This window comes from Lathamus discolor, chromosome 3 (genome assembly GCF_037157495.1).
Source record: "Lathamus discolor isolate bLatDis1 chromosome 3, bLatDis1.hap1, whole genome shotgun sequence".
In the NCBI taxonomy this organism is placed as follows: Eukaryota; Metazoa; Chordata; class Aves; order Psittaciformes; family Psittacidae; genus Lathamus; species Lathamus discolor.
Genome location: NC_088886.1, coordinates 2,603,856 through 2,628,161, shown reverse-complemented (window position 1 = coordinate 2,628,161; position 24,306 = coordinate 2,603,856). Strand labels below are relative to the sequence as shown.

General features: G+C 42.3%; 1 protein-coding gene across 3 annotated transcripts in view; it reads right to left on the bottom strand.

The window, feature by feature from the left end:
- The window catches only part of JAK1 (Janus kinase 1), a 66,394-nt gene that overhangs the window by 12,284 nt on the left and 29,804 nt on the right, over positions 1-24,306 (bottom strand). Inside the window, exons 2-14 of one of the 3 annotated variants that reach the window (XM_065673121.1) lie at positions 23,327-23,410; positions 19,695-19,774; positions 18,638-18,836; positions 16,482-16,605; positions 11,897-12,047; positions 9,657-9,820; positions 8,736-9,078; positions 7,123-7,296; positions 6,211-6,368; positions 5,214-5,337; positions 3,605-3,794; positions 1,577-1,683; positions 217-363 (exon numbers count right to left, since the gene is read on the bottom strand). In XM_065673121.1, coding sequence (XP_065529193.1) covers positions 217-363; positions 1,577-1,683; positions 3,605-3,794; positions 5,214-5,337; positions 6,211-6,368; positions 7,123-7,296; positions 8,736-9,078; positions 9,657-9,820; positions 11,897-12,047; positions 16,482-16,605; positions 18,638-18,836; positions 19,695-19,700 — 1,887 coding nt within the window. In that variant the 5' untranslated portion in view covers positions 19,701-19,774; positions 23,327-23,410. The remainder of the gene's footprint in view (positions 1-216; positions 364-1,576; positions 1,684-3,604; positions 3,795-5,213; positions 5,338-6,210; positions 6,369-7,122; positions 7,297-8,735; positions 9,079-9,656; positions 9,821-11,896; positions 12,048-16,481; positions 16,606-18,637; positions 18,837-19,694; positions 19,775-23,326; positions 23,411-24,306) is intronic. The other 2 variants (XM_065673119.1, XM_065673122.1) reach the window with 2 other exon arrangements.

Genomic DNA, 24,306 nt, shown 5'->3' with positions numbered 1-24,306 from the left:
AATCAGTGCTGGTGTGCTCCAGCCAGACCTGATGCCGCTGCCTAATGAGTGAGTAACTCATGGATCTGACTGCCTAAAATGGTGAGATACACCTTCAGTATTTCCTATTCCCTTAACTATAGATGCACAAGCCCTTCTTTTAAAGGCTTTTCATAGTTAACCAAACACAACTGAGGTCATAGCTGCAGTACAACAGACAAAAAGGAAAAAACTTGCCAAAGAAATGTCTCTGTGGCTGGGGTCCAAGACTTTGAGGAGGACTTTAATCTCTTTTTCATTTTGATAGCTTTCGTTCTCATCTTCTTTGTAGTTGAGGATCCCCGAGTAAATCTGTGTTCTTGTCCCTCTTCCAAGATGTTCACCCTAAGGTATAACACACAATAGATGTTTCAACCAGGACATGAAGCAAACAAGGGTAGATTTACACCAATACTTGGATCTGCACTGTACGCTGCTTCTCCAAGTAGAGAGTGGACTTAGCCCTCCACTTGATCTAGCTAGCACAGTGAGAAACCAATGACACTGTGTAATCCTTTGCTTTAGTGGTCTCTCTCAGCATACTCACCACTGGAAACTCATCTGATACAAAAGAGCTACTACATCTCCATTAACCTCACACAGGTTCAGTGTGGTTTAACATTGTCAGACTAAACACCAAATGAATAAATAATTACTGGCCTCTTATTTACAATAAGCTGCTATTGAGGCAACCTTTAATGTCTTTCCAAAAGTTGGAGGAAGTAATACTTCAACGGAAGGCTTTGTCTGGGAAAGCAATTTCCTCCTAAAATAACAGAGGATGCCACCTTGGGATATTTTTGCAGGAAGCCTGCACCATGACTGTAAATATCAGCATCAATATTAACATAACCTATATCTCCCCGGACACTGATGCAAGTTAACAAAACCCCCAAACCTTTCTGTTTAACCAAAGCAGTTAAGTGCATGATTGAAGAGCTCAGGTCTTTCAGAAGCATCAAATGTGATTGTGCATTCCAGCCACTGCGTGGTTTGAAGTCTGTTCAGGATTTAGCATCACTGATTGAAACAACTGATGGAAAATTTGGGTGCTGAATCAGTCTAGAGCACAGGATTTTGAATGCTGAGACTCTTCAGAGTTTTTGAATACTTCACCCTTGTTTTTTACTGTAGGATATTATCTTAAGCCTCTAAGCTGCCCGTTTCCTGATACGTAAGGCTTTAACAGATACAGCCACATTTAGCAACAAAGCACCTCGGAAAAACAGCTCTTAAGACCTTCATGGTGTTTTAAGAGTGACCTTAGAAGCATCTCTCTCCACAGCCATTAGAAACCTGCTCAAATATCAATTTCATTTCTAGTGGCAGGCATTAATTCTAATCTGCTCTTCTTTTTTCCTCACAAGGACATGTAAACAATTAGGTTGTGCAATAAGAGGCTTTAATACAAATAAAGATTCAAATTAAGCTTTGCTGAGGAGAAATGGGAGTGAAAGAACCACCTGGAATGGGGCGATTTTGTATTACTGAACAGGGTACAGTGGGATACTGCACTTGTTTGATAAGACGAGAGAAACAGAGTTCAGCAGCTACCCACCTGTATGATTTCTTCCTTAAGGATTCGATGGAAGCTCAGCTGTCCCAGGTGATAGACTGGCTGCCATTCCTGTGCCTTCTTGGTTGCAACCAGCAAGTTGGAGATTTCTGGAAGGCAGGGAGAGAAAAGCTTCTTTAGGACTTGTCAGAATAACTGCATCCACCCTTCTCAGTCAGTAATGTTGCTGCCTATGCTTACTGCAAAGTAAACCCCCAGATGGATAAGCAGGGAGGAAAGAAGAGACTTTGACCTACGTTCTGCGCAAGTAACTTCTGTCATTCAACAGAGAATTCACTAAAGCAGAGCTACATATTTTATATTATATGCACTATGTTAATATTAGCCATATTGGGGCTGATATTAAGAAACCGAATAGTGGCTACTGCACAAATGAATACCCAGGACTACAAGAGGTGATACCTCTGCTGTACGCTAAGTAAAATACCACACAGTCCCTCCTGCAGTGTGCAGATGGGTTAAGAGGTAGCTGGAGTCTCATTTCCTTTTTTTACCTCCTTGAACACTTCTTGCACCCTGGGAAACACCAACAGCCTGTTTCCAGAGCACTGGAATTAAACTGGGGAATGGGAAATGAACAGAAGGAAAAGACTCCAAAGGCTGGTTCTTCCTCCCTGCTGCTTCTGGTCAGGGAGAGGCATGGTCAGATCTGTGTTGAACAGCAGGCTTTATTTATTACAGTACAATGGCTTTAGATGTCTGTGTGCATCTGGCCTTCCCATTCCTGTGAGCAGCACATGTGCATCAGGGATAAACTGGGATCTAGGACTCTGAAAACAATCACTCATGAACCATACACTGGAAACCAGCTTTATTTCTGCATCCCCTAAACCTCTTTGTGAATAACCAATTAAATAGATTTGAAAAGAAGGGGAAAAAAATACCCTAAACAGGGAACAGGCAGAACAGGGAACAGCACAGATAATGTGCTGGATCCCACTGTAATTCCAGTGAAAAGCTGAAGTGGGCAGTCAACTCCTTGACTCATTTAATTTTTTTCCACATACAGCTGTCAAAATGTAGTCACAATGTATAACCTCTCCATGCTCCAAACAAGGTTCCTCAAAGTGCTGCTAAGCTCAGTGTCCATCTACAGAAAACTCTCCTCTAAAACCATCAGAACAAGCAGGTAATTAATGCAGCTCAGTTATTTTCCCTTCTTCTAACAGGAAACCACTATCAGATCACACAATCACACCACTGTGTTTCCCTTTTCATACAAAACTCAGCTGCAAGACACTTGTTTATAGCAAACCATTTCAGTAACTGCTGGCATGAGCAGTTTTAACAAATGCAGGCTTGTCTCAGCCCTCTCAAATCTGACCTCGCAGATGGATTGACTGACTCCAAGGCTGTTCTGCTTGCTAACAGTTGCAGAGCCAGCTTTCCCTTTTGCTTCATGATTAATAGACTAAACAACAGCTCAACATGAGAGCAAACAAGCTTCAAACCAGAGGTTGCCACACAGCCACTGCAGGCTGCAACCCTCCTTTGCCAGAGGAACACGACGTGATGAACTGTGACACTGCCTGGCATACGTGACGCAGTGAAGCGAAGGAAGAACCTTACGTGGTCCCTGCTTCACCACAGCACTGCAGCCCATGGCTCTGAGTCAGCTGTGACATTTTCCTTTCAGACAGATCTAGAGGCCACCTCTGCAGGGCCAGCCCAGCTTCTAGGTGCGAAAAGGGAAACAAGAACTTTTCTCAGTGTCATGTGAAAAGTTCACCCAAAGAAGGCTCATGAGAAGCACCACCCCCTGAGCATCCTGTGCTGAGCTTGTAACAGGGAAAGGAAACCCCTAAAACCTTGTTCACATGGCTTGGGTTTGCTTTTTGGTAAGACTCCTCCTCCACAGTGAGGGAAGAAACCTTAAATATCACTTCTTAAGTAACAAATGAGCTTCACATGAGGACACAGAACAAATTAGACACCAAGAACACCTCTTAACCTTGGAGTTCATTTCCTTTCAACAACAAAGTCTGTTGCCCCTCTTAAAGGACACACTACCTCTTGGTTTTGGTTGGCAGCACCTCTTCAGTGTAAAGCTTATGTTGTCTGTCCGGAGTATTTGTCCCTTCAGGTGATCCATCAGCTCTTTTAAGGATGAGAAAGATTTGCTGGATCCATGTAGGAAGTACCCGCCTTTCTTCACTTCAATCTGGAAGTTCTTGTACTGGACTGAACTATTTCCCATCTGCTATTGGGGGGGGGGGGGGAAGGGAGAAAAATACAAAATATAATCATTAAAGTGAAAGAATGTTTGTTAAGCCACAAAAACTTCCCAAAAGCCTTTGAAATTACACATAGGACCAGTAATCGCTTGCCTCTATGCCAGGGTCCTGTAACTCCAACAAAGTAGAAAAAGCTCTAAAATTCCTATAAACTTCAGGCCCAGGAAGACTTACAATAACAGTGGCAACATGAAAGAGCAGCAACATGAAGATTCAACCATCTAACAAGCCCAAATTATGGCTTGTGTGTTTTGCAGAGCCCGAGAGTATGCGGAAGCCCTAACTCTTCCTGAAGGAATCTGCTCTTCATTTGGTCAAGAACTGCAGAAGCTGGACCATGGTTTCAACATCTCCACTTAAAAATAGCACAGCTCCCTTTCACAACCCAGATTGTTCAACGAGTGAAACCATTTCAGGCTGTTGCTCACACTTGACAGTTTCAAAGGGCTGAACTTTTGCACTTACCTATCTCTGCCCTTTCAAGGCCTCTTCCTCACCTCTACCATACCACAGCTTCATGTCACCTTTCCCTTTTCTTGCTAAGCCTCGCAAAGAGGTTAAATGTTTTCCAAGACACAACTGATTTGTTATTTCAGGTGGTCCTGTCTTTTAGAAGACAATGTTGATCATGTCTATGGAAGATGCACCCAGCATCAAATATCCCTTCTTGACTTTATTGTTGATTCTATTTACCTCTGTTTCTAAGGGAAGAACAGCAGTTTATATGTGTTTTATGCTAGTATTATCCTTGTGTGAACACCTGAAGTATTTTCTCCAAAGCAGCAAGTCAACTGCAGATTTCAGCTGAAGTTCTGTGCAGTTCCTGCATTCTTCTTTTCTACTTGTCACCATCACCATCTGGTTTCCTCACCTATCCCTTATCATGAGCTTTTGCTTATCAATCATCTTTCAAGAAGTATGTTCCCCCAGCTAACTGTGTATCTATCTCCTTCTGAGGTGTTCTACATGTAAAGGGAACTGTCTTCATGCACTGTTCTTTTCCAGTGTGTCAGGAGAAATACATTTGTATAATTAAACCCATGTTCAAGAAACATTACCTAAGTTACAGTGAGAAATTGTGTATGTCATTCTCACACCGTACGAGTTTAAAATGCTTAATTTCAACCATGTTCTTGCACAGCTTTATTGCTGTGAATGGAAATGTTCTGGGTGTCATAAATCATCTTTGTAGGTACAGCATATTTGTAGAGGGTCTGGGGAAAATGAAGCTATGAGCAGAGTTCTCTACCCTGTGCTGCACTGATTATCACACAGACATAAGGGTGACTGCCCTAAAGAACACAAATGCATGAGTATGGATTACAGGGAGCTGCCAGTCTTCAGCTCATCATCAGGTTACTGCTGGGGCTCCGTACTTGACGTACCTCTGAGCCTTGAGAACAAGTCACTGTCATGAGAATGTGGTTAAAGTTTGTGCAGCTCCACCTCAGCACATACATTCCTGTTTCATTCCCTTCCTGGCGCAGCTTGTTGATGGCATATTCCGTGCTGAAAGAGTCAACGTACACATGAGGAAAAACAACCAATGAGCAGTTGCATCCCAAATCTATTATTAGGAAAGACACAGGAGAGTAAATTCTGTATTTGGAACAAAAATGTATAACAGCAACTTTGAAATATTTATGTTATTATTATTAAAACCTGATTTAATTGTGTGCATTACACACACTCACATTTAGCTGCTCAGAGCAAGGGAAGAAAGGTTCGTTAAGCTCTTACCATGCTTAATGGGGAAACTCCACATCTAACACAGTGCACACATAAACTCTCAGTTTTCTATATATTGCATCTTCAAGCATAAGAAGAAAAGCCAAAAAGAAGGAAGTGTTCAAGGCCAGGTTGGACAGGCCTTGGAGCAAGCTGCTCCAGTGGAAGGTGTCCCTGCCCGTGGCAGGGGATTGGAACTGGATGAGCTTTAAGGTCTCTTCCAGCCCAAACCAATCTGTGGTTCTACGATTCTATGAAAGGAACATAATTGCTTTAGCTATTTAAAACAACAAAAGGCTTTGTTCATCCACCCAAGGACTCCTGGGGTCAATGTAGATACAGCTCAATGCTGTTTACCTAAATTTTTCCATCTGTTCAACAGACAATGATCTTCATATCTATTAGTGAAGTAAGCCTCAAAATACTTCTATAATGAGGAAACACTGGCTTTAGAGATGAGTAAATCTATGTGGAGAGAAACAGTGATGTTTTTTTTCCATATAATCCTTCGCAAACTGAAGTTGTTCTACCACCTTTTGGTAATTAACAGCCTTCCAAATGTCCAATTTCCTCAGAGGACTCAGTATCTCGATGCAGCAGTATTAGAGGACTAATTATTCAAGTAGAAAAATAACAATCAAACGTTTTTCTCACCAAATGGGTCCATGGCATCCGTTTTTTATGTTGTGCTCAATCAGTGGAGGAGCCACATCTGTGCAGAGGTAATGGTGAGCATCTGCTGTAAGTCTGAAGTACCCATCTATCAACGATGCGAACGACAGGGCCTCATCATGTGAGGACAGCTTTAATTCCTACAACAAAAGGGTACTTTAGTAAAGAATTCATACAGTTCTGATAAAACATTTCAGGAGTGCTTCAATATCCAGAGATTTTTGCATAGAGTGGCTAAAAAATTGTCCAAGAAACCTACAACAGAAAACCACATTTAGAGAGCCAACATTGACCATCCTGTGTTCTCCCCACCCATTACTGGACAGAAACTGGCCCTCCAGCATGACATGTTCTGCTGTAATCCTACATGAGAACTCTAAGGCAAAACCTTGTGCCAGCCTTCGTGAAATGCCACAGTTCAGGAATGGGGCAGTCACATTGGGCTTGAAGCCAAGGACACTTAGGCAGCTCCTTTCCCAATTCTAATAGCAGGCAGCCCACAGAAAGAAGAACCACTTTCGATGCTTAAATTGCATATCTAGAAACCTCCTCTCCTTCCTTCCCAGGTCCTTCCTGGATATATCTTCTCTCTGCCATACTTGCTGATGCTGCTTGTGGCTATCGAAGGTGTAGATAGGAAGGCCATGGGCTGAGAAGCACAGCAAGGAGGCCATCAGACACTGGTGGTGTGCAGTAATAAGTGTAGAGAATCAATGATGCTCACCAACTTGCTGCTCTTCTATCACTTCTGCATCGCAGTGTTAGGGACAGCATATTTATCTGCTATTTAGGAGTTAAAATGTTCCTCAAGGAGGCTGTCACCTCTTGACCCAACAACACTGTGTCGCTAGAGCTTCCTAGGGGAGGGAAACCTATCCAGGGCTTGGCTCTTACCATCCTTTTGTTATCCTGCTTGTTAATGCTGACTGTAGACTCCCTGATGACAATGTGGGTGATTTCAGGAAAATAAGAGAAGTTGTTCCACATGTCTCGAATTTTGAGTTTCTCTTCATCCTTTCTGGTTTTGCCATCAGTTTTCTTCTTCTTCTCTTTCTCTGTCTGTACAGACTGTAAATACATTTTGGATAAAAGTAACTAATAAAAATATGTCTTTTTTAGCCCAATGCTTTTACTGTAAAACAAAACTGGTCTTCCACAGCTATTTAGTTCTTGTTTGCTTTTTGCACTGAATTATCAATTCATTTACATGTTCAGTGTATCTGTATGGCAAAGATATACTTCTATCAAGAACTGTCCGTAACACAGAGTTTTATGAGGATGAAAGTGAGCAGTCATTACAGAGGTGACTTTCCTCTCTCTTGGCAAGGCTGAGGGGTCACAGAAAGGTTCTCACCAAGATGAAAGTCTTTGGTTTAGGGATTTAAATAAGTACAATCTATAAATCAGCAGAAGCAGGAGCCTTACAAGAAACAAGGTTGCATTTCTTGCAAGCATTTCTGCTCAAACATCAGTTCTTCCTTCCCTCCCCCCCCCTTAATATTATAATTTAAAACAAATTCCCCATCAGACACAGAGACAGTTAAGTTACATCTCAATGAAGTGAAGCACAATAGTTTCTGTTACAAAAGATAGTTTCAATAGGGTTCTCACCACTCTGGGGAACTGAGGCAAGCAAAAACAGGCTGATTTTTTAAGTATTATATGTGGAGAAAAATTGTAGAATGTGCCATAACCCCTTCAAACCCAGAGCATATTTATGTCCACAAAGCACAAAACAGGGTTAAGCAAAGTCACCTCAATTAGCAGCACTGAAAAAAGGAACATCACATACAGTATCACTGAGGTGAGAAAGCTCAGCTTTGATGTCACTGTATTTTAGCTTATTCATGAAAAGTCTGTGAGTATGAGCAAATACAGCACCTGGGGTGCCATATACAGACAGTATTAACACACTTTAGTATCAAGACAGAGCACCAAACCCTGAGGACCTCCACAGACATTAATCTTTCAAGACTTGTGTCTGGTCTGGCAGATACATAGAATCCCAGACTGGTTTGTGCTGGAAGGGCCCTTAAAGTTCACCCAGTTCCAACCCCTGCCACAGGCAGGGACCCCTTCCACTGGAGCAGCTTGCTCCAAGCCCCTGTGTCCAACCTGGCTTTGAACACTGCCAGGGATGGGGCAGCCACAGCTTCTCTGGGCACCCTGTGCCAGCGCCCCACCACTGTATAATTACACAGTAGAGTCTTTGATCTTCCTGCTAAATAGGTTGCCCACAGAGATTGTGCAGTGCCCACCCTTGGAAGTTTTCAAGACCAAAATAATGGATAAAGCCCTGAGCAACCTGGTCTCATCTCAAAGCTAACCCTGAACAGGAGGCTGGGAATAGACACCTCCTGAGGTCCCTTCCAACCTGTATAAATCCTGTAAAAGAAGTCCTTTCAATAAAGAGCTGATCCACAGTGTCTCAAGATCATGATCATTTTTTCCAGTTATTATTCCCCCCTCAGCAATCCTCTAACTCCCATTTATGAAGGGATACTTACATTTGGCTTGAGCCTCCACTGAATTCCATTGTTTCCCGTTACAATGACTTCATAGAGTGGGAGCATCTCATTGTCTCCACAATTGGATCTATTTATTTCATTCTCGGATGAAATCAGCAAAAAAGAAGTCTCAAAAATTTCTGCTCCATAATGTTTGGTCAAGGTCTCCATGGTTGACAGGTATTTCACTTTGAGATCCCGTGAAGTCACGCTACTGTCACAAATGGTTTTGTTGTTAAACTCTTTAAGGAAATGCTTGAAAACATTATTTATCCGAATCCTGGTTAAGAAATTCCTCTGTCTGATAGTCTTGTTCAAGGTTTCAGGAATATAATGCTTGTAACTAGAAGGAAAAACAATGCTATGAGTTAATACTGTTGTCTCCTAAGCCTTTAACTCTCTAAAACGTGCAGCTGCCTTACTTGGAACATTACAGAGAACAGGATGCACCAAATCACTGTGCAGCTGGTACTGTAGCAGTGTTTACAGCATTAATAGCCAACAGAACTTCAGGTAATAACCTTTTCTGAAAGCTTTTTAATCAGATGGATACAGCCCACTCAAATCAATAATCAAATTGATTTATTCTATCTGCTTCCTCATTAGGTTGCCACTTAACGCTGTCATTTCTGACCCTACTAACACAGAAGCCTGAATCTATAGCAAGCCACTTGGTACCCAGCACATCAGTGGGCTGGCTGCACTAGCTTCAGAGATTTCAAATACTTTCCAGATGAGAAAAAAAATCAGGTTTTCTAATACATACCCCTGTTGACAAGATTCGGAAAACCCATTTAGCAATAGTAGTGTGGAACTGGTAACTCCTGTACAGTCGGACCCCGGAAGATAAAATGCTTAAAATCCCTTCTGGAAGACAAGTGCAACAGACCCAACAGTGACAAAGAAGTTGTCCCAGCTCACCTCATATCTTTGGGAAGCTCTGGAAGCTTCACATTTTTCTTGATGGCATAGTGAGAGATTGCAAGGACAGCCATGCCCAGGCATTCGTTTTCAATTTCATGAACCTCTTGATCATTTTTAGGATCACGAATTGGTGCCAGGCCTTTCACTAAGTCATACTGACCCTTGATAGGAAGCAAGGAAAAAAAATAGGTTACCAGATTTGGTATTTGTCATGGTTTCCCTATGAGCAAGCAATATGTCACAAGATCAGAGGCTCTCCTCAAGCAAGAGTCACCCAAAGCTGAAAGCCAGGACAGGAAGGGGTAGGAGGAGAAGGGAAGAGCTATGCAATAGATGCAGTCTTCTCTTTGACCAGCACAACAGAGGCAAGCACTAGTCACCCACAAACCCTGCCTATTTGAGAAGAAACACCAACATCTGTGCCTGACAGAAGTCTTCTACAACAGTAGTTTGTTGAAGAGATTGATGGAATCACCAACAGTCCACAGCAGCGTGGTTTTCACCAGGAACATGAGTAGACACACAGGTAAAACACCCGCACTGCTCAGACACTTCCAAACCCCCTGCCCTCTTCTTTTATATGTTAACCCACACCAAAAATTAACCTTTCTTGCAATTAGCTAAAGAATGCACCACCCTGTCCCCTTCTAGCACCATCATGATTTTTCTGTTCTGGTACACAATAAATACTTGGTGTCTTTGCTTTAGCTCTGCCCTTCATCACCTCATGGCTGGTCTCTTCTAAGTAGTAAGTGATAGGTCAAGAGGAAACGGCCTCAAGCTGCACCAGGGCAGGTTTAGATGGAGCTGAGGAACAATTCCTGCCCCAGAGGGTGCTCAGGCATTGGAACAGGCTGCCCAGGGCAGGGCTGCAGGCACCGGCCCTGCAAGGGTTCACACACCGTGGAGACGAGGCCTCAGTGCCATGGGGCAGGGGTGGCCTTGGCAGTGCTGGGAACAGTTGGACTGGGTGAGCTTAAAGGGCTTTTCTAACCTGATTCTATGTTTCTATGAGTCACAGAATGCCAGGTTGGAAAGCACCTCAAGGATGAACCTCACACACAGTCTCTAAGCCACATCTCAAAGCCAAGACTGCAACCTCTGTGGCAGCTACTTTGCTCTGTGACAGCATGAAAAACATTTGGCTACTAAAGAGCAAAGACATTTCTGTTGCCTTATACAAGGATCACTTCTTTCTGTTTGGCCTTTGGTTTAATGTTATTACCCAAAAGTAAATGCTTAATGCAACATTGTCTGACAATATCCCGTAAGGTCCCTACTCAATCCACAACTTACATGGTGTTTTCATTCTTCTTGAAAGAAAAAGTAGTTGCTTTTTTTACTAGTTTAGAATGCAAGTTGCACCACTAAAATGCACACAGAGCTGTAGCTGACTTGGTGTTTTCTTTTACTGTGATTTCACAATAAAACAAGGATTCACTGGAGCAGCTTCGTGTTATTTCTTCTGCTGAAGGACACAATCATATTTCAAAGCCTGAAAGTTCTGCAGTAATTATACTCAGAATTAACAGTAAACAAGTTCTTCCCAGTACATTTAATTTGCTTATTTCACAAGCCTTCATCAACTTCAATGTTCCCATTTCTTTGGTGAAACCACACAGCTTCTGGTTTGCAAAATCATTTGTGTGTATACAAACCTTTCTGTACAAGAGCACAAGCTTTCTGAAATAGGGACCCTGCTTTCCTTGCCATGTCCAGTGTGCTGTATGTACCGCCAACAAGGGGAGGCACAACAGAAGGAATGAAAAACAGCATGGAAGGCCTGTGTGACAGTGGTTACTACTGGTCAGTGTTTTAATACCACACACTAAAAAAAACCTCATTAAAAGGACACCATACTGTCAGTTTTAATTCTCTTAATGCTCCTCTGTAGGATTATAGATGTCAAAGTTACTACAAATGCTTCACAAAAGAAAAGGTGATAGCATTTATATCCAAAAATGGTTAAGATTGAAAGAAAATGTGCTATAAAGATATAGCCCTTTCTTTTTGGACAGTGAGATAAGTTTCTTTACACACCCTGCATATGGGCAGATTGTTCTTCCTGTAGCACATTTTCTTTCCACCACCCAGAAGTATGAAGAAAACACCAATATTAACATGTAATGCTACACGTACTTTAAAAGTCTGAAAATAGGTCATTAAAGCAGCTTATACTGGATCAAATAGTTTTTGTGTGACTACAATGGCAGAGATACTTGCAAGCAACCTCTTACCTGGGCAAAGATGTATTCTAATGAGTTTGCATCAAGAATAGGGGTTCCTTCTGGTCCCAGCTTCTTCTCATAGTTCTTTGCCTTCCTTGGGGAATGTCTCCACACTGAGGGCTCATTTTCACTGGTCCCATGCCAGTTTGTAAAGTAGTATCTTGTAAGAGAAGAGGAATAAGCTTTAAAAACTTTCAGGGAAATCTTCTGTTTACATCAGATACATATTTTAAACTTATAAAGAAAACCAGTTAAAAGTCAAAATCCATCTATCTTCAGCCCTGAGGTTGGAACTTAAGAGGTCACTGGTGAAACCTCATGTCTGACCTGAGGAAATGCGGAAATACTGGGGGAAAATGGTCTATTAGACAAAGGTTTTCAGCATTTCCACACAACAGGTAACTCACTCTTAGCACAACACCATGACTGTCACATCCTCATGCAAGAAGCTGCCACTCAGATAAGTTATGTTTCCATCACCTCTTACACTGCTTGAGCAGTGTGAGAGCGTTAATACTCTGTGTGATGGTTGGCATTAGCATTCCAAAGTAAAATGACTCCTCCAAAGGGCTAACAAGACTTCAGACCTCCTCCTCTATTGGCACTGAACCAAAGAACAGGGCAGGACTGTGCATAGCCCCTGCAGCTGGAGCAGGAAGCAGTGTGATGCCTCCCTGGAATTGCTGCTTCCTGCTGGTTTCAATGAAGCTGGTGAAAAAGGCACTAATTCAAACCATCTGGCTTTAAAGGGACACAGTCAATTGCATATATTGCAAACAAGCTTTATACTCTTATCTGTACACAAAGCTATTTAACTGAAAACTGCTAAAGGAGTTGGAATCTGCTAAAAAGAAATCAAATTAGTTTAGAGTTTAAACCTCTGCTAGCAACTTCTGAGAAATCTTTGCCTAAGACAGGCACAGAGTTGGAGCCAGGCTGAGAGAGCTGGGCTGGGGCAGCCTGGAGAAGAGAAGGCTCCTGAAGGGGAGACCTTAGAGCAGCTCCAGTGCCTAAAGGGGCTGCAAGAAACCTGGAGAGGGGCTTGGGACAAGGGCCTGTAGGGACAGGCCAAGGGGAATGGCTTTAACCTGCCCGAGGGGAGACTGAGCTGAGCTCTTAGGCAGAAGCTCTTCCCTGTGAGGGTGCTGAGGCGCTGGCACAGGGTGCCCAGAGAAGCTGTGGCTGCCCCATCCCTGGCAGTGTTCAAGGCCAGGTTGGACACAGGGGCTTGGAGCAAGCTGCTCTAGTGGAAGGGGTCCCTGCCTGTGGCAGGGTTGGAGCTGGATGAGCTTTAAGGTCCCTTCCAACCCAAACCAGGCTGGGATTCTGGGATTCTATGACAAATGAAGAATCATGAATTAAATTACTCTTTAAGAGGTGAGAATTTCTGCACTCTTTTTCCGTTCATCCTTTCTTTCTGATAAGTCTTTTTAAGTTTCCTAAAAGCAGCATCTAGAGCATGGGTAGGAACAGCAACAAATAGCCATGTCAAACACTCCTGAAAAGTACTGTAGGATACTGCAGAACTCCCAGGGTGTTTTGCGCTTCACCCAGTTCATCTGGCCAGTGCTGGAGGGGAACCTGCTGCTCTCTTTCACCTGCACCGGCTATGACAGTCCTACCTTCCAGAGGTGCCAGAAACATGTCCACTAATTGCTTTCTCCGCACAAGAAACACTGATACCTCTGGCTTAAACACAACACAGCTACAGAATAGTTAAACTCCTCCTCCATCAGCTGGTGTGACAACTAGTCCCGGATATTATGAAATACTGTGGTTTCTCATGCTGTAGACTTTTATTCTTTTAAATTTCGGGTGAGTGGAAGAAATACAGAGCCAGTGAAAAGGTTCCTAGTGAAAAGCAAGTCCTTTTAAACTACTACCAGAAGTACAGCAGCTGGCACAGAACCAGTGGGGAGAGGAGAAGGATGGGAAGTTCACACAGTCAGAAAGCCAACCTAAAGCTTTCATCAGTGGGACAAAAATCAAACCATCTGAAAGCATCTGAAACTACTCAGTCACATACCTTCATTCTACATATATAATTTGAATAGGACATGACCAAATCAAATCTATCAATGTCATTTCAGAATAAGGCTGGCCACAGAAACCTGATTTAATGACTAAATGATCATATACAGACCAACACAGAGCACTATTACATAAGGCCAGATCATTTTCCTTTTTCAAGAGGAATTCTGCCTCTTGCAGAGCTCAAAATAAACAACATTCATTTAGGGAACAGTTTCACAATCCTGCATTGCTCGTCATTTTTCAGGGCTCTGCCCTGCTCCCAGTTCAGATGCCCAAGCCAAGACACACAATAGATCAGAAATGAAAGGAAGGAAAATACCACTTCACCAATACAGTATTCCAAGGGAGATGGAATCTTTAAATTTTAGTGCTTAGCTCATATAGTCTCTTCTTAAATGCATATGAGATGATTTAAATACATATTATTGGCCCCAAATTTTGCCAATTTTCATGCATGGAGTACATCTGACAAAAGAAACGTCCCTGCCTAACTTCAAATCCCAGCTCCAAAGCTTAAGAAAATAAACCACCAGAACTTTTAAATATAGAAAGCAAGGCATTTTCCATAGCTCCCTTCTATAAAATGGTAGAAGAACTTACAGAAAACAAAGTTCAACATCGATTCATTTTGCCCATATACCTAAAATCTGACAGTTATGAACAGCCGAAGATTTGCAAGAGGGAGCTCTTCAAGCAGTTTTAGAGAAGGTGGTGGTACCCCACCGTGCAGGTAGGATGCAGTAGGAATGAAAGAGTACCTGGAGGGAGCTCTCTTCATTCACCCAAAGCAGAAACATACTAACACCAAACACAGCAGAGACTATTTTTTAATCATGCTTCTACTCAGAGGACTAAATCCCCACAACTCCACTTTTAAAATACCACCTTCTTCTACAGAGAGAAACAGACCACATCAAGGAAATTCAATATTAGGGGGAAATACCCCAAACTCGTCTTATACCAAGAAAATATTTTATTATCCAGTATATGGTTAATCTGACTGATGTCTAACAGCAAGAAAAGGCACTTAATGCTCTGTAAGAGGCCATTAGAGTCCTCAGAGATTCTTTTAGAGTCACTCAATTCCATTACTGTGTGGTGTTTATCTGCCAAACTTAATCACAGCTGTTTAAATCTGGGATGAGCCAATGTTAAGTCATTAATACCACTAATAAACTGTGTTAAAGCAAACAGGCAAGCCCATAGTATCCTCTTCCTCTTCTAAAAATAGTTATAGGTACTATAATTACTTGAAAAGCAAAGAACTTTTTGTTGACTGACAGTTTTGTTCTTGACTCTTGACAGTTCATCCATCAAAAATAACAATTCCAGCCTGGCACAAGTGTAATCAGAATTGAAACAGCTTACAGTTCAAAGATCCCATTTTCAAATCTCTCCTTGTATCTGCATAAGTAAAGTGGCTGTTATTCTCTATCAAGCTTAGAAAACAGTTTGAATGCACAAACGGCAGTTTCTGCAGGCCAGTTCTCCCACTAGCATGTACAAGTGACAGTCATTTTGTTTAACTAGAGATTATCAGGAAAAAGATGTTAATGGGAACACAGTGAAGTCACTTGAAGTGTTTTTCTCTATAGCCCAAACTGACCATGTATGTATTACCTTTCAAGGCAAAGAGGAAATATTACATAGAAGCTTATATTCTTACAGTTGTACCTTGAAGAACTGACAAAAATGATCTCTGGACTTGCTTTAGGAAGATGGGTAAAATTTCTACGCTAATTCATCTTGAAAGCAAAGTTTATGTATTTTTCTCCTGTATCATACACTTACAGCTCCTACTGATTCAAGAAGAAATGTCAGAATAAAACTCAAAACCATAAGGCAGTATAACGTGCAGAACTGGGCTTCTATCAAACCCTAAAACGAAGATGTCCTTTAGGTGGAGTATGTGAGAGTGCTTACTGCGTTCCTCTTTCAGTAGGTGAAAGCTGGAGTGCCCATTCAGCCCCGAAAATCTCAGTGGGCTACGTGCTGCATCATAAGAATGCCACCTGAAGTCCAACCTGATGGTACATGTCAGATAAAGATCCTGGGAACAATGGTTTCTATTGTCTGATGCTTCCTCCACTGTAGTGCATGCCACCCACAGCGAGGTCACACAGATTCCCCTACAGCCCTGGAGGAGCATTTCATAAGCAGCAGCATGTTGCTTTTTCCTTTCAACTGAGTAGTAAAATACCCACTGACTTCAATAGGAGCACAGCTCACTGTGGACACTTCAAATGGAAATTGAAAGATGCAAAATACTGACCTAAGAAAACATTTCTGAGCCTTTTGGGGTTTAGGTTTTAGCTAATTCCACTGCCTGCAGCTCTGTGGGTCCCTGTGGGTTTTCAGCTTCTGGGGCTTTTCTTCAAGGTTATGAAGCAAAGATGCAAACAAAAATCATGAGACTTTTTAAGCCTTTACAGCTAACTTCTTATCCATACTGTGAAAAGCAAGCTGCTTCCTTTGCTTTTGCTTTCCTGCTTCTTCAATAGAAGGATTCAGAACACCTACATATGGTTAAGGAATCATTTCTCAGATGTTTTACACTTACCTCATTCGATAATGGAGGCAGTATGATGTTTTCTCATCTATCTTAAAGACCTGGTTTGGTGCATACCAGAGTCTTCTGTTCTCATCATAGAGTGCAAAGAGATTGTGGCACAGAGGAGACACAGCTGTCAGAGAAAAGCAAACAAGTGTATGAATCACAAGGCTACAATGGACATCCATGCCCCAAAAATACAAATACCTAAAGCAAATATCTGATCTTGCAAAACAGACCATAAAAAGAAACTAATACGAGGGTTACTTTAAAGCAAACAGTAGGAAATTGTGGTTGAAGTGGAACTGCAAAGTGCACACTGGTTCACTCCACCAGTTACAACATGTATTAAACCTATTTCAGGTACTTCAAACCTTAAACTTATTCTGAAATCCTGATTTTGCTGAAGGTTTTTTTTTTTTTATCTTAAAAGGATATAACTTGAAAATCTTCACTTTTTCCTGATCACAGAAACGGGTGTTTTAACAAAACCACTACTTTGTTCTCAGTTTTATTTTGCTAATAAACTTTACTCCCATAGTTGAAAGAGGGGGATTTAGTGAAACGATTAAAATCCCCTTTTCATTATCAAACAAGCAGAAAACAGAACGTGTCATTTTTCCATTCTCTGCTAATTTATCAGAGGCTTTTCCAACAAAGAACAAGACCTGGACTTGTATGTCTGGGCTGACCTGCTTTAACCTTTGCATTTACATCACCCCAGACAAGAACAGGCTATGGTATGTTTACAGGTCTACCCTTGTTTGAATTCCTTGCTTCAGTTTCCTGCTCAATAGGAGGCAAAAAGCCCTTGGTCAGGGCAAGGAGCTCTGCGGCATGTGCTTAAGTGTCTTTCTGAAATGAGGCCAACCGGAGAGCACTTTGTTGGGGTCCTACAGGATTCAGTGAAACTATTTCTATCACGAACTGTGGAGAGAGCAGAAGGGAAGAAGAGAAACCATGGAAACAAAAACTAAGCAGCCTAAAGGTGGGGTTGGGCAGCCACTGCCTTCTGCAGGTCAACAAGCAGTAGGTAGATGCCATCAACAGGTTAACATCCAAGTTATGATTTGAAGGAAAGCTCATTTTAAGCCATTTCTTCAAAGGTTTTAGGCTGACAACCGAAATTACTGGGAGCAGTTGCACAGAATGTGGGTTCACACCCATACAAGCAGCAGCAGCTCACAGCTCTTACATGCTGATATGAATAGGTGGATTTAAGTACTCCTCATTTTCATTAAAACTATTCAAAACCAACATGAGTACTTATTTGATGAGGTTTGACCTGCAGATTCCCATCATTCCTGTCTTTCCAATGGAATAGAAGTATTAGGCAACTAACTGAAGGGTACCAAATGTTACAAGAATCAAGACGACAACCTAAAACGTTTTCAAGCTGCAGGAAAGCTTAGGTTCAGTTTGCCCATTCATACAGCTAGATTCACCACTCCCATATTAACTGAACGATATTTAGTGTTCCATGAAGCTTGGGGAACACAGAATTGGGATCAGGGCAGGAAAGAACCTTTCAATATACAAGTACACTGGTTCAATGAGGCTGAAACATAGATTAAATCCACTAACTCCAGTAGAATTACATATACGTTCAAGTATTTTGGTGACTCATGGACCACACTGACAAAGCAAGATATCTTCATTATACATTTATGCATTACTGCAGTCATGTGCTGTTCAGGTAGTCTTAACTGGTGAGTAACTCTGCAAAGAAGTGTCAAGTAAGAGAAAACTGAAACTAGCAAACAGGTTTTGATTGGGTTTTTTGTTTCCATTAGCCCTCTCCAAACTGTTTTATCAGATGGGACAGATCCTGACTAGTGTATGAGGTAAAGTGCACTTTGTGTTCACTTCTATACAGTGTCTCCTCTTCTCTTAAAAGAAACCTCATTATCCCACCCAAATTATAAAGTTAGCACTTGTGCCTGAGAGACACAAGGGTGGGAGCTCATCACTTCAACGAATCTCAAGACAGACTTTCCAAACAATTTCTTCCACTTCAAGCAGCTTAAGAACTGCCCAAACCAACCCTAGACTACTAACATGAGTACTTCTTCTACAGACATTGACTTACATGCAGAGAAAGATGCACCCCTCTCTATACTGTCAGGCCTTGCCACTGAGAACTTGTATAAAAGCCATATACTCACAACACCTCTGGGCTGCTTCGATGCACAGCTCCTCTGAGGTGAACTCGCCACTGGTGTAAGAAATGGGAGCTTTATCTTGCAGGTAGAAAAGTATTTCTAAACCCTGATGCTGAGCTTCCAGGTTTACTTCGCTCTTCTTTGTGCTCCTCATCTTTGCACAGAAAGCCATGGCTTTGCAATCTTCTTTTACGTTTAGATACTGAAAGAGGAGGAAAAATAGTTAAGGAAAATGTGAGGATGAGTTTAAGCATTTGTGATAACACAAACCCATTGCTTAATAAGGGTGCTGCATACTACCATGGGCTAGGGGCTAGGCACAGCATTCTTCAAAGTCTTCACATTGGGGAACCTGATTATACCAAATCAGCACTTTTCACAAATGAGGAGAAAAGTGAAAAAAAGATATGTCAGTGATTATCCTGTTTCTGGTCACTCTGTTCCAAGTAATTCCCTTCTGTTTTGGTGGTTCCACAACTACTCTAGAAGGCTTCTCTTTTTACTGTAAAACAGGAATAACTTTCACATCCTTAAGAACTTAACTGGCTGGAAAACAATACTTGAGGCTGAGTAATATAAACAGTACAATTTATATTTCCTTTAAAAATAGAAGCTCTTTTTGTTTTACAGTCTCCTTAACAGCTAAATATTTGGTAGTTTTCTCCCCTCTCACCCTTTGTTTTTAAACTCCTGATACTTAACGTATCAGAGTGAAATGAGCTTTATTGGAGAGCTGTTATTTATTATTACTTCTCTCTCTCCAGAAGGAAAGAGCAGCACTAAGTAGGTTTAATGCAATAGCTTTTAGACTGCCAAGAATGCATAAAAGACAGCTCTGACCTGAAAGAAAATTCCTGCTGCATTTTATACCCCATGCTTAAACAGCAAGAACGGAAAGGAAATGGATGAACACACACTCTGGTTATTATGGGGTCTGTGTTCCATGTTTCACTAAGCTTTAACTCAATTAATAACAAAAGCCCAAACCACCAAGTCTACAGTTTATGAATAATCCTCCCACCGAAAAGCAAACAAAACCAAACCTCAAGAGCCAACACACCTGCATTTATGTGACTGTCTGATCCTCTACGCAACTGAAACTGATTATCTTCACACTCTCCAAGGGCAACTTGACCTTGGCTGACAAAAGAAATAGAAAATACATGTTAGGATTTGCTTTGTACATTTTGAGGCACAAAATATACAGTCAGGCCACTTGAAATCCAAAGGAATCTTTCCATTAAGATAACTGAGAACTGAATCTAGTCTCGTCCACAGACATTCACAGCAAGCATCTAGGAGTGTATGTAAGTGCACTGATTTCTTTTGGCTCCTTGGGTGCATTGGCTGAGATGCAAACAAAAAACACAGAGAAAGCCTTGGGTATTCTTTCATTTTTTCCCTTTTATTACATTTTCAGAGCATCAACCATCAGTTTGGTGTCATAACTATGGCAACCCTCAGCTGGGCGACCACTGGAGCATTCTTCTCTCTGCTTTACCTCCTTCATGGCTTTGGAAGTCACTTAATTCCTCACTTTTTTTAACTATATATTGCTAATTCCAATTTCTCCCCAGTCTCTATTATTTCTTCCTCATCCAAAGTATCAGGGTTTTTTTCTTTGTTTCATTCTCCTTTGCTCTGTGAAAAGTACAGAGAATAAGGAAACTACTCCAGGAAGTGTCATTGCAAGGGTCACATTTCTCTCAGAGGAGCCTTCATAGAACAGAATCCTGGAGTGGTTTGGGTTGGAAGGGACCTTAAAGCTCATACAGTTCCAAGCTCCTGCCACAGGCAGGGACACCTTCCACTAGAAGGCACTGAGGCTGCTCTAAGGTCTCCCCAGAGCCTTCTCTTCTCCAGGCTGAACAACCCTGACTTGCAGCCTGTGACTTTAGTGTCTTCAAGCAGCAGGAGCACCTTCCAAGACTCTACATTTGTTTTTTAAGCCTTATCCAACACCACAAACCACCTCAGTATCCCATGGCTGGTTTGCAAAACTACTCCCACCTGAAGTAAGCCAGGAAAATACCATCTTTTTTCAATGGCAGGCACGACAGTGCCTCTATTTAAAGCATTGTCTGACACCAGAGCTGTAAAATAAATGAGATCCTATAGGAACACTTAAGAAGCAGGTGGAAGAAAAATGGGCATTGGTGAGATGTCTACCTAGTCCCAGCCCTGATGGTAGAGTGCAGAGCATCAGTGAAAGAGCTGGCATGCTTGGAAGGCATGATTGTATGCTTCTTCCCAAAGATGAACAGGCTGCTCCTCTCCTTGGCATGGGAATAAGCCAGATGAGGAACAGTCTGAACTTCTCTAAGAGAAGAATGATATGGGACTCTGTTCTGCATCACCAGACTCCTCTCTTCTGGTCGTGCTGCATCACTGTCCCATCAGCCACAACTCTGTACTCTCAAGTGGAAACCATCCATGGCTTCTCCTGGGGTAGACACTAATTGAGTGTGACAGTAAACTCAATGTGACTAAATGTGTCTAAACTAAACATGACAGTAGTGCTGGCTTGGTTAAACATCACCCATCACTCATCTGAGGCTGAAAGACTCCTCCAGTTGTATTCGCCATCCCTCCTTCTTCTCTGCCAAACATACTTGAACTAACTGTGCATTGGTTTTGCTGCCACAGCAGACTTCAATGAATATTGCTTTATAAGCCTTAGGCTTAGTCTGGAGAAAGTCTGACACTGCCACACATCCTCCCTTCTGCTTGGAAACTGCCCAGCAAACATTATACTGCCATAGACAAAAAGACAATGTTTAACAGCACAATGCACATTTACAATTGAATTGCGTATGCTTCTTCCATCCGGGCCACTTTAATGCTAAATTTGAGTTTCCAGACACGTTCCCTCAGCAACAATATGGAGAAGTAATAGCATGATTACTGGAATATGCAGACAAGGCAGTAATTATTTCTACATAGCACCATCGAACTGAAATGCAAAAGGTTAAAGATATCAGCTTTAATCTAAGTGAAAACACTCCTTTTTAAACGACATATCTTACAAGTGAAATTCAATATATTTTAATGTGTGTGTGGGCATAATATTCAAAAGGTTGTCCAGATGTCTGAAAAAATGAAGGGAAACTTAAAACCATTGCTTTTGTGTGGATTCATAAATCAAAATAGTTGCTTTTCAACACAGGGTTCTTTGGTTTTGCTCAATAGCTCCTACTCTTGTTTCTGATCACAGCAGCAGTTCCCAGAATGCAAAAAAAACTCCACCCTCAAGTGCTGCTTCATTTACAATATGCTTTTGGGGATGAACCAAAGCAACCAATCTCTAACTTCCTAATGAGTTTTACAGATATTCCCATGCTCAATGGAATTCACCTTTTTAAGACAGTGCCTTAACCTTCCAAAGGGTCTCCTTAAACAAGACTAATTCCTGCTGTCTCAGCAGTGGCAGCTCTCACCAGTTCTACACAGTAGTGTTATGGTACATACAGGTCACAGCACATGGTGACAGCCAGGACACCCTTTCACCTCTCCAGACCCTGTGCCTGTAAGCATGTACCGGCGCATCTGACTGTTCCCAGTGCGTGACTCAGAGCTCTCCATGGCCATTCCACTCTGATTTGTGCAATCTCAGGCATCACATTACACATCATGCTTCATGTCAGAAATCTGACGGGGATTTTTATCCTTTGACACTTAGAAGGGTTTAGAGCCTCAGGAGACCATTGTTTCTTGCGTGTATCCTGCAGATGATCTCCCTCCCTTGCAAGCTTTTCCCTGACGAACTTACAGATACTGGCTGTATCCTTTCTCGGGCTGCATTTTGCTTGGCTTGTGCCATGTTCCACTCGTCTCTTCCTGCAACACAAGCTCCACTTTCCCCTGCCCATTACTGCAGCACTTCCCAACAGTTAACCCATCCTCCTCCTTGAGAAGCACTACTCAAGGGGACACAATGCAGGACAACATGGATGCACTCAAACTCTGCTGTGAATAGTCTGAGTGACAGGGCAGCATTTATTTTGTTGAGAACATATTTTCTCTTCACCTGATGTCTGTTTCTCATGGTGGAAAGTCTTTTGTGATGCACACAGCAAAATATCATAGAATCCCAGCCTAGTTTGTGTTGGAAAGGACCTTAAAGCTCATCCAGTTGCAACCCCTGCCACGGGCAGGGACCCCTTCCACTGGAGCAGCTTGCTCCAAGCCCCTGTGTCCAACCTGGCCTTGAGCACTGCCAAGGATGGGGCAGCCACAGCTTCTCTTGGGCACCCTGTGCCAGCGCCTCAGCACCCTCACAGGGAAGAGCTTCTGCCTAAGAGAGCTCATCTCAGTCTCCCATGTTCTGGCAGGTTAAAGCCATTCCTCTTGGCCTGTCCCTACAGGCCCTTGTCCCAAGCCCCTCTCCAGGTTCCCTGCAGCCCCTTTAGGCACTGGAGCTGCTTTAAGGTCTCCCCTTCAGGAGCCTTCTCTTCTCCAGGCTGACCCAGCCCAGCTCTCTCAGCCTGGCTCCAGAGCAGAGCTGCTCCAGCCCTTGCAACATCTCCGTAGCCTCCTCTGGACTCACCTAGGGGAAGGCAGGATGGCTTTTCTCAAGACACCACTTGTTAACTCCACACCTCAAAACCTGATGCACTATAGCCTACTGAGTACTCCCTAAAGCACAGGGCTTCTCTAGTCATTTAAAATCCTGACCAACATACACACACCAACCTTTCTTTAAAGTCTGAATTCCAGCCTCAGAGTAAGCACATCTTCATCCAGTGCACCACCAGCAGAGGGGGACAATGGTTCATCCTGCACGTAATGGGTGACAACCACAAAATGAGTGCTTTTCAGCACGCACAGGCACAAAACCAAAACCACTTGCCCACGATTGCCAAAACTCACATTTAATTTCTTTGAGGGAGGTCACTGAACAGATCTGGAGCCAAAAAAGCTTTTTTTTTAACTCATACACTGATGAGGAAATATTAATACAATATTTTGGTATCAGGAAGATGACAAGTTGCAAAACACGAGGAGTGAGTTCTAAAGGTAGATTCTTCAAAATTAGTTTGGTTCTGGTTTGGCTATTACACTATTAAAACAATGAAATAAGTAGAGAGAATAATAATCGGTAAAACTTCAAGCTCCTGCAAAGGAGCTGCCAAGATCTCCTTAGTAAAAGCAGAGTGGTTAAAGCCCAGTAGTTCTGTTATTTCTAAGGAAAAATAACCCTATATATATATACACGCACACACACACACATACACAACACTATTTGTTAAATAACTCCCTGAAACTTTTGTATGCCTCTAAAATCAATGAAATAAAAGGCAATGGCATAAATAAAATACTTGAGAAACTATTTGCAAATCTTCCTTGAGCCATAGGGAAGAAGTTAAGCTGCTGTCGCTGATGGAAGAGCCCAGGAAAGCCAGCCTGGCTCCAAAGCCTCCTGTGCAGCTGGGACATCTGCACCCGGCTCTGCCAAGAGGTCCTCTCCACAAAACACCCTGAAACACAAAGAGAGCTTCACTTGAATAAGGAAGCAAGATAAAATCGTCAGCTGGGAGGTAGCTCAAGACGTCGGATACCAACAGAAACTGGCCACAAGCTCCAAAGGGCATTTTTAAGATGACTTCTCACTCAGAAGACTGAGTTCAAACAAGGCTGCTGATGGCACACAGCTTGGGCTCCCCATCTGAGCA